General features: G+C 56.5%; 1 protein-coding gene across 1 annotated transcript; it reads right to left on the minus strand.

Annotated features, from left to right (window-relative positions):
* Positions 1 to 1,010: 1,010 nt before the first annotated feature.
* On the minus strand, positions 1,011 to 5,988 carry IRX6 (iroquois homeobox 6; the record flags this gene model as incomplete). The annotated part of the gene is made up of 6 exons (XM_080828524.1): positions 1,011 to 1,015; positions 1,949 to 2,560; positions 3,416 to 3,723; positions 3,937 to 4,046; positions 4,757 to 5,014; positions 5,944 to 5,988. 6 exons carry the CDS (start codon positions 5,986 to 5,988, stop codon positions 1,011 to 1,013), a joined length of 1,338 nt encoding a protein of 445 aa, XP_080684650.1.
* Positions 5,989 to 10,077: the final 4,089 nt, after the last annotated feature.

Genomic DNA, 10,077 nt, shown 5'->3' on the forward strand with positions numbered 1-10,077 from the left:
TGCCGCGGGGCACCGAGTCCCCTTCCCAGCCCGTCCCCTCCCATTGGTTGGCCTGTACCGGAAGTGATTGCTGACACTTGAGTAAACGAAAAGAACGGCCCCTCTTGCCTCCGAGGGACCCAGCAAGCTGTTGCTCTTTGCCATTTTGTCCCAGGGGAGGAACTCGGGGATCCCAGCTGGGTGCCAAGGGGCGACTAGGATTATGCCCATCGCCCCTCCTCCCAATAAAAACCCAAGTAGGAGCCCGGGAACAAATACATCTTCCAAATATCCCGACTGCTCCCCACCGCGCCCCCACCCCCCAACGCACACTAAGCCTCAGGCCATCACGCCGCTTGGCGAGTTAGGTACGGGGCAACTTCAGGTGGGCGGCGCCTTAGGCGCTTGTGGCCTTGGCCATAACCTCGCCAGTTCCTCTCCCTACCGCGAAATGGACCGGGGTTTTGCAGCTCATGCGGCCGCGTCCTCGGAATCCCTGGCCGCATTCCATCCTCCCCTCCACCCCGGCCTCTCCCAGCGCCCCTGGCACAGACTCGCCATACGGGTGGGGTTTGGTTTGATTATTTTTGAGGACACAAGGAATGGGGAGGAGGAGAAGACGCAGGTGGTCCTTAGGGGGCCAGGTCAGCGTTGAAGTTACACAGTGAAAGGGGGTGGGGTGGGGGTGAGCAGGAGGAGCTGCTTCAGACCCTGTATCAGGAGGAGGGAGGGCGACTTGGTATACGGAGTGCGTGCACAGGGCACACTCGCTCAGCCTTCCCACTGGGCCTTCCCCAAGTGCTCCACCGTCACCTCCTCCAGAGGGTCTGACTCCAAGCGCCTCCGCCTGCCTCTCCCAGCTCTGCGTGCAAGAAGGGCCGGTAGAAGGGTTTCTGTGTGTTCTGTCTGTCTCTTAGGCGAAATGAGAGACCCTCAGTCCCTGGCCAGGTCTCTCAGCTTCCGAGCAGGAAGGTGAGTTCGAAAAAGTAGGGCTTCTTTCCAAGATTCCTCCGCAAATCGCTGCCGTTGCGCTAACCTGCTGAGAGAGGAAAGGTTGATTAAAACCCGCAGGGCCGCTTGGTGGCGATTTCCAGGAAATCGGAGGTCGGCTGGTGTCTGATCCGAAGGGAATCCAAGGTCTAGAGGCAATTTGCTTGCCAGGAGGAACTTTTGGACCCCGTTCTGTGTAAATTCAAAGAGCCGCGCAACCCAATTTTCTCAGCCAGTAGCTAATCCTGAAAGAAATGACTACGGAGAGCGGAATCTGACAGTAATTGCTGGAGGCTGCCTGATGCTTGGGGGTTGTCCCATTGTGGGGTGTAATTCCCTTCCACCAGGCAGAGCTAAGGGCAGGAGACCACTGACTGGCAGTCACCCCCTGCTGTGGGGGGGAATTTTGGGGGGGCGAGTGCTCTCCGGGGACAGCACCAAGCCTGGGCTACACTCACCAGGAGTTTTGTGGGACCCCCCCCCCCGGAGGCCTACCAGCCGGACTTAACCATTGGCCTTAAGCCAATTCCATGTATCTGGCCCCTCCCCCCAGACTTCTTGGAAAGTCCTGGTTCCTGCCCCACCCTGGCAAAACTCTTGGTACTAGCAAGGCAGGGGCCAGCTGCCTCCTCCGAGGGGCAGGCAGGGGACAAGGATGTCAGAGTCAAAAGGTCATGATGGTGCCCATCGGGAGCCCAGGTCAGAGAACTAGGTTGCGCATCTTTTCCATGACTTTCTAAGTGATCCTAGGTAAGTTACCTTCTCACCCTGAGCTTCTTACTATTACTTGGTTTTAAAAGGACAGGGGACCGGTACTTTTGTTTCTAAGCTCTGGTTTCGAGGAGTGCTGCGGACAGTCCTGCTCTGGATCTGAACAGGGACATGCCCGAGGGGCAGAGAGGCCATGTGCCGGCTGGGCGGCGCCGTGGGCAGGTGTCTTTGGAACAGACACACCCATCGCCATTGGGGACCCAACTACCTTCTGCTCCAGATGGATACTGGCAGTGCACTGCAGGCTCCCTCCGCCGCGGGCACGGCGCACAGTTCATTGGCATCCCCTGCGCGGCAAAGGGGCGGTTTCCAAAGGCTTTGACTACACCGGAAGGCTCTTCGCACCCGGAGTTTCTGGGGACAGCGGCGCATCGGCCGCCTGCGCCTGCAGGCTGTTTCGGGATCACGCGGCACTCGGGACTTCGCGGCCTGGGAGGGTTTGGAGTTGCGCCTTCCACAGCGCCAGCGGCGGCCGTATGCGCCAGAGACCAGATGCGCGGTTTTTCGCTGCAGGGGTAGTGCATGGTCAACGTAGGTCCCCGGAGCTCCGCCCGCAGGAAGTCAGCTTCCCCGGACCCCGGGGGCTCCGGGAAGGAAAAAGGGCGCGCCGCCAGGCCGCACTCCCGGCGCTCCAGCCTGGCCTCCCTAGAGGCGGGGCAGGGCGCGGGCAGCGACTGGGAGTCTTTATGGAACTCGGCCAGCCTGTCCGTAGCTGTGGCTACTGCCTCCTCGTCTTCGGCCTCCTCTTCCTCCTCTTCTTCCCCTAGGTCTTCCAGGTCACTCAGCCGGAGCCCTCGAGCCTCCTGGCTTGCAGTACCATCTGCAGGAAATCAGAAGCTAGTGAGAAAAGCCCCAGGCCCCAAGGGAAATCCGCGGGAGTGCGCATCCCTGAGAAGCTTTTAGCAAGATGGTTCTGCACTTAGGGCATTCTTAGCTTTGTGCACCGGGCTGGCCAAACCGTCTTACAGTTGCCCCAGGGCTCGGGGACTTGCCCTTGGGAGTGAACAGAGGCCCTAGCCCCGCCCCCACTTCTTGGAGGACGACTCTTTCCAGTGCAAGGGAAGGACCACTTTTTACTGCCCAAGACCTGGATCCTAGTTTCTCCACCATAAAACAAACAAACAGACACCCAAGGGGACTCCCCCTCCTCCCCCCGAATTTCCACACCCACAGGTACCTGGTGTGTATTATTTAATTCCGCAAATATTTACTGAGTGCCCTCTATGTGCCAGACATCATTAGACATTTAGGTCTCAGGAATTTAGGGAATACAGCAGCAAATAAGACACTTTTTAGTGGCGCTCTGTTCCCCAAGGGGCAGACAGATCTCCAGTACCTTCTCATAGTGGTGAGTATGGCAAACGAAATACAACAGACCGATGTCCTAGGGAATAACTGGGAAGCTAAATTAGCCTGGGTGGCCGGCCGGGAGAGGCTTTTTCCAGCCCACACTTCAGAAATCAAGAAGCAGTCAGTTACGTAGGGAATTCCAGGCAGAGGGAAATGTCCAGGCAAAGACCCAGAAGTCTTGGCGGGAGGAGGGGGCAGGTACAAGTGCACGAGTAAGTAAGGGAGGACCACCCTAAAAGCTGCCCCACAAGGCGGCTGCAGAAGTGCAACGGGCCTGATAGACAGCTGGAAAAACCCTTAGGCAGGTAGTGAGCATTTCTGGTACCTTTGGTATCACCGTTCAGACAGCCCAGGGACCCCTCTGCCCCACTCTCAGCCTTCCTCTCCTCCCCGCCTTTGTTCTTGGGCGCCCACGTCATCTTGTTCTCCTTCTTGAGGCGCCGGCGCGCGTTGGCGAACCAGGTGGACACCTGGGTGAGGGTCATCTTGGTGATGATGGCCAGCATGATCTTCTCGCCCTTGGTGGGGTAGGGGTTCTTGCGGTGCTCGTTGAGCCAGGCCTTGAGCGTGCTCGTGGTCTCCCGGGTGGCGTTCTTCCGGCGGCCCGTGCTGCTCAACTCCACTGTTCCATACCTGGGGAGGGAGAGAACCTGTCACAGTCCTGGGTCTGAGAACCTGGGGCTGCAGGCAGGAGACAGTCTGAGGCCTGAAAATGAGGTTCAGGGCTCCTTCCTCCTCAAGCACCCTCCCGCCCCACCCCTCCCAGGCTCTTCCCAGATGGGCCCTGTGGCAGGGGAGCGGAGAAGGACTTGCAAGGCAGGCTACCCGTGCACCCCCATGCCTTACCGGTCATACTGGTACTGCCCCAGAGTTGGCTCATAGGGGTAATAGGCTCCCGGTTGCCCCAGGCCAGGTGTAAAGTTCCCTGCAGCCTCTTTAAATTCATACTGCGGATTCTGGTGGGGGCGGGGTGGGAAGAGAGAATTCAGGACAACGGGTTTCGGGAAGAGGCTGGGTGGTATAGTTGCTAAGGGTCCCTGGGGTAAAAGTCTGGTTCAAGTCCCAGGACCACCACTGCCATTGGCTACGTGAGCACAGTTGTTTAACTGCTCTGTGCCTCAGCTTGCCCTTGGTGTCTGGGAATAACAATAGTACCTGTAGGGTATTGAAGAAGAGCGTTTGGCAGAATTCTTGGTGCAAAAGAGGCAGTAGTTAAATATTAACTCTTACCAGTAAGGTTACTACTTGTGACTCCTCCCCACCCCCTCCCTGCCAGCTGGGGAACTTCCCCGCCTTACTCCTTCCAGGGCTATTTCCTGGCCCCTTCATATCTTTGTGACTTTGGTAAGGTATTTGAACGCCTCTGCATCTCAGCGTCCTCATCCATAAACTTGCCTACCTCTGCCGGAGCCCAGAATTCATAGAAGCACAGATGTTTTTAAATCAGAATGGCTTTCTGCAAAGTAAAATGCTGCAAAGATGTGTTTTCTTCCCCCCCCTTCCCCATGGCTATACACAATCCTACCCATCTCCTTCCCTCCTAGTTTTGCCTCCTTCCTAGATTTTCCCTGGAGATAGCACACTGAATTGCCCCCTTTGCTGCAGTCATGGCCAGTGGCCCGTCGGGTCCTGAAGCACAGACCTAGGCTCCGTGCGGTGTACTCACCAGCGCTCCGTACAGCGCAGGCGGCTCTGGGCTGTAGGGCAAGTAGCCTGGGTAGCTCGGGGCAGCTGCGGCGGCGGCATATGGGGCTCCGTAGATGCCCAAGGCCGCGCCCAGCTCCGGCCGTGCACTGCCCAGCAGCCGACCGTCGTAGGATGCGCAGCAGAGGGCGGCCGCCGGGGTGGAGCCTGAGGCCACGTCTGGGACGGAGCGCGGGGCGGATTCGCAGCAAGTGGCGCTGGAACTTGCAGACACCAGAAACTATGGGGCGAGAGAGGTGCACTGCCGGATCCCGCCCTCATTCCACATTGACTACATGCCGCCGTGTTTGGAGCATTCGGCTGGGATGGGAATTATCTTAAGGAGCAATTTATCCAAACTGACCCCTTACAGATACTCCTAAAACGTTGCTAAGGCTCCAGGGTCCCAGGGATCCAGGTGAAGAAAACATTCTGAAATGCGAATTACAGGAGGCCAACTCCGCTGGTTCCCTCACCTATCCCTCCTCCCCCCACCCCCTCCACCCCCATCACAGGATCCTACAAAGGCAGAGCTAGAAGTTAGCCCTGGAGACCACCATCACGTCTTACTCCTGCTCCCATTTTACAGATAGGGAATGAGGACCAGGGAGACTTGTCCAAGATCACAAGGTGGGTCAGAGGTCAAGTTGGAACCAGACCCCACAATCTGGGCGGAAGCTGGAGAACAGCGGTGGGTGTCCCCAGTATTTCCCCAAGAAACCCTTGTCACTGCCTAACACCCACCCGAATCTGGAAAAATGGAAGGAACCGGAAGCAGAGCGCTTGCACCCACTCAAAGAAGGGAGAGAGGATAAGAACAGAAGTCAACAAGCAAACAACTGAAAAATGGTGAGGTGGGCTCTCGGGGTCACCTCCGATATCTGTACAATAAGGCAGCCTTGTCTGGAAGATTTCGACATCCCACCCACTTTGCCGAGCGCGTGGTTGGTGCCCAAGTTTCGGGTCACACTATTTTCCAGCTTGCCCTGGGGGAATGGAACGTTCTCGGCCAGAGATTGGGGGTGTCTGAGAGGTCTGTAGTACGTCGTACCTGCTCAGTTTGGCTTCCCGGGAGACTCCTGCGAAAGGAGGGCGCCCAGTGGCGGGCGCGTGCACTAGGCACACCCACCCCCCAAGTCTGCCCCCATCCCCCATGGAGGCACTTCTTACCTGTGAAGCGCCGCCATACGGGTGTCCAAAGTGCGGGAAGGACATGGTGGCTGTCCCTGGACCGCCTTCTTCTCCTCTTGCGAGTTGCCGCCTCAGCCCCGCGATTCTGCGCCTCCAGCCGTGCGCCGCCTCGGTTCCTTACACGGCAGCGGGTTCCCAGCGCCGGATCCTCCGCCCGCTTGGCACGACTGGAGGCAGAGCCGAGGGCAGTCCGGCTGCCGAGCCCTGCGCTCCAGAAGGCGCCCCTCTGACCCGCGTGGTCCGGAAGACAGAAGGGCCCATGGATGGGCGAGGAAAGGGAGAGGATGCGGGTTCCCAAAGTCGCGCGGTGGCGAAGCAAGGTGAGGCGCGGCGCGGGGCTGTGCGGCTCCCGAGGTGTCCCAGTCCAAGGTGGCCAGAGGCTCAGTGTGACGTCACGGTAATCCCGGGCCGCCAGGCGGGCCCCCGGGCCCTGGGGCCCCGGGCCACCAAGCGTGCCAAGCGCAGCCAGCCCGTGCGCGCGCGCACACTCTCACCCACACTCACACTTGTTCGGGAGGTTTGTGCAGCTGGTGAGGAACGTCAAAGACCCCGACCCTCTCTGCTGGGCGCTGGATCCTACCCCTTTTCGCCTTAAGCTCACGCGCGCGCGCACATACAATCTCTCCAAATTACCCGGGAGAAGTAGGAGAAACGCCTCCCTCAGTGCCGCGCAGGCCCCGGGCGCAGCTCGTTTACCTCCTCCCCTGCGGCCGGGAGGAGGAGAGAAGCCAGCCGGGCCGCGAGGGGGGAGAGAATACAAAAGGAGAGATAAGAGAAAAAAGAGGAGAAAAGTGGGGGAGAAAGGCAAGAGGGAGAAGGAGGAGGGGAGAGGAGAGAGATGAGGAGTCTAAGTGAACAGAGGCGCGCGGGGGAGGGGCGGGAACAGGGGTGGGCGAAGGCTGGGCGGAGGTTGAACACTGGCAGGTGGAGGAGAGCGGCGGCTCGGGGGAGAAGCCTCCAGCCCCGCTCCCCCGCCCCTCTGTTGCGGGAAAGTTTCTTCTCGCCACAGGCCCCGCACTCGGGGCCGCGCCTGGGCAGCGTCGGTGCGTCCCACTGTCCCGGCCGTCTTTGTCTTCCAGAATCTGGTTCTCTACCCCAGCCTCCCCAGGACTCTAGCTAGATCCAGGCTTTCCGAGCCCTCGTCTTTGCTAGGGTCTCGACCCTGGGGCTTCTCGGCAACCTTCTGGCCCTCGAACAGGCCGAATAGCGCCCCCTCGAGGCCAAGGTTCAGTTCCCCTCGCACTCCGCCTGGAAATGCGCTCCGTCTGACCCTTGGCATCTGCAGACGGCGGGCGTACGCCCCACGCATCTCCTCCGAAGGCGAGGCTTGGCTGCTTCCTGCGCACCGACCGCCGTGTCCACCCGGGAGCCGGGGAGCCACAGGAAGGCGCCGGGGCCGAGCTGCAGCCGCTGCGCTCCGCTGGGGGTGGCGCTGGCGAGCCGCGGTTCAGCGCGCGGGGACGGCGGCCCGTGCCCCGCGCTGCGCCGCTACGCCGCCGGGTTGGGCCCGGCGATCTGAACACCCCCCCTCCATCCCAGGGGTCCTCAAAGTGGCGCTGAGGGGCGGAGGAGCTCGTCTGTGCCGGGAGGGGTCTGCGTCCTCTAGGCCTGGCTCCAGACCCGCGGCCTCTAGTTTGTGAACACTGTAGATTATGAGCACCCGGAGGCTTAATCCCCAGTCCTGACGCTGGGGTCGGGGTGCGGGTTGGGGGTGGGGTGGGGGAAGGGGCATCCAGTCCAGTGGGGGCGGGTCTTCGGGAGATGCCGCCGATATCCAAGTGGAACTCAGGCTTTGGGGCTGGCAGGCCAGACCCCTCAGCAAGTCTCCCTTCCACTCACAGGGTCAGGGCACTTTACAATGTACAACACGCTCTCCCAGGTCCTTGCTGCACCCTTCCTGCAGGAATCTGGGGGATTGGTTCAAGGGCCCAGTTGTATTTTCTAGCTGAAACGCAGGACCGTGTAGTCCAGAGGTCAGGAACAACCCCGGGTCTCTGCCCTGCATTTTTGCGAGGCGAGGAGGAAGCCCAGTGACCAGGCAAAGTCTAGGGCCTGGCCCAGAATCCCTGGCTGCAGAGTTTTCCTCTGGAACCTTGCAGAGGCAACCAACCGGTAAGCCTCTGAAGCCAGACACCTCTTTGGAACAACATTGGCTCCCCCCGCCCCACCCCAGTACAGATGGGGCAAGGGGCCAGGCTCTACAGATCTTGGAAACCCAACACTCCTCCGTTTATTCCTGATAGGAGGACAAGCTTCATTCTAAATACTAACGAACCCAGGGAGGTTTCCCTGCTGCTGCTGCCGAGCGTCGTTACCTTGGAAAAACCTTGCGTTCAACCCGGGGAAATTCCCAGTTAGAAAAAGAATTATCGTTACCGCCGGATTGATTTAGTGATAAAAAGGCCCCGTAATAGATAGATCCCTTGATTTTTTTTCAAGATGCACTTTGCAGCCATCCATACATTTGCAGCTTGGATACATCTTTTTTCTTTTCTTTTCTTTTTTTTTTTAAGTAAGAATTGGAGAGAATTCATTAAATTAGTCCCTTGGGGAAGATTACTGCTAATTAATTAATTGCAAACATTTCCAGAGGGAAGGTATGTCAATTGTAAAGTAATAAAATTAGATAGTTGAAATACTTACTCAGCAACTTTGATTGTCCATTCGTTCCTAAGCAGATTTTTTTTTCTTTCTTTCTTTTCTTTTTTTTTTTTTTTTTTTTATGACAGAAAAATGGGTTGGTGGTGGAGAAAAAGCATTAGTTATGTCCCCTGGCGATCTGGTTGCAAAGGAGAAGCTACCATATAGAATGTATTGATTTTTCCCTGATTTATAAGACCTCTACGGTATCAATGCTGTGCGCAGGGCCTCCGGGCCTACCTCTTGTCTTTGCTCTCTAGGATTAGAGAAAAAGCAACACGATTTTTCAGGAGAAAAAAAAAAAAGATTGAAAGAGGAAAAGCAGTGGAGAAGTAAATTGGGAAGGTAGGGCTCTGATGGTTCCTGGGTGTTTTTCTTCTTAGGTAGAAAAGGAAAACAAACCAAAGAGCAGGTTTTCTGTGAAGGAAGCTTTCTATTGTCTTCAAAGTTACTTTACAGTGTCAGAGTGTCTTGGGGAGGAAGGCCGCCACTTCCAAGCCTGGAAGACCTTGATTTTTTATTTCTTTCTCAGGGAGAAGCTAGACCCAAAGCAAACCTACCTGGTGCCCCTGGGGTTTGATTGTGACACCCCCCCCAGCACGAAGTGGGGTTCCCTAAAAACAGTTTGTATCAAATGTGTCCCCTTCCCATTATTTTCAGAGCCTCATCACAAAACAGAGCCGGTGGGTTAGACCAATGCAACCTTCTGTCTGGCAGCGACCTCAGGTCGAAACAAGTCTTTCTTGGAAAGTCTGGTTCAAGGAAGGGGTCACAGAATCTGTTCTCACCCTCCCGGCTCTGGACAGGCACTCACTTTGGCAGCTGAGGGCTTCTCATTGCTTTGTTTACTGCTGATTAATTTAGTTTGGGAAAAATGCCCAGTTGTGTGTGTGTGTCCGCCTAGACTTGTACTGAAGGGAAGAGACAGACTTATGAGAGGCAGACCCTCCCTGTTATATTTGAGGGAGTCCTTCCATGCAAAGTATTTTGTGCAAATGGTACAGATCCTTTTGTTGTATTCTGCATGTGCTCTGATATTTCCTCTAGCTGCTCATTAAAACAAATATGAATAAAGCAGATGGTCAAAGGCCTACTTAGAGCATGGAGAGGATTTGCCCACATCGCTTATTTGAAGTTCATGTTCCTCTGCTTTAAATTCACCGAAGGTCTTGAGCAGGCAGAGTAAAGGATGTGTCTTTGAGCCAGAAACAGACTCTTAATTACAGAGAACAAACTGGTGGTTGCCAGAGGGGGGTGAGTGGGGGCTGGATGGGGGGTGGGGGAAATAGATGATGGGGATGAGGGCACTTGCTGTGATGGGCACCGGGTGATGTACGAAACTATTGAATTTCTATATTGTACACCTGAAACTAATACTACACTGTATGTGAACTAATTGGAATTAAAATAAAAATTTCAAAAAAGAAAAAAGATATGTCTTTGACAATAAACTTGAATCCAGCACACACACAG

Source organism: Martes martes (genome assembly GCF_963455335.1).
Source record: "Martes martes genome assembly, chromosome: 17".
NCBI lineage: Eukaryota > Metazoa > Chordata > Mammalia > Carnivora > Mustelidae > Martes > Martes martes.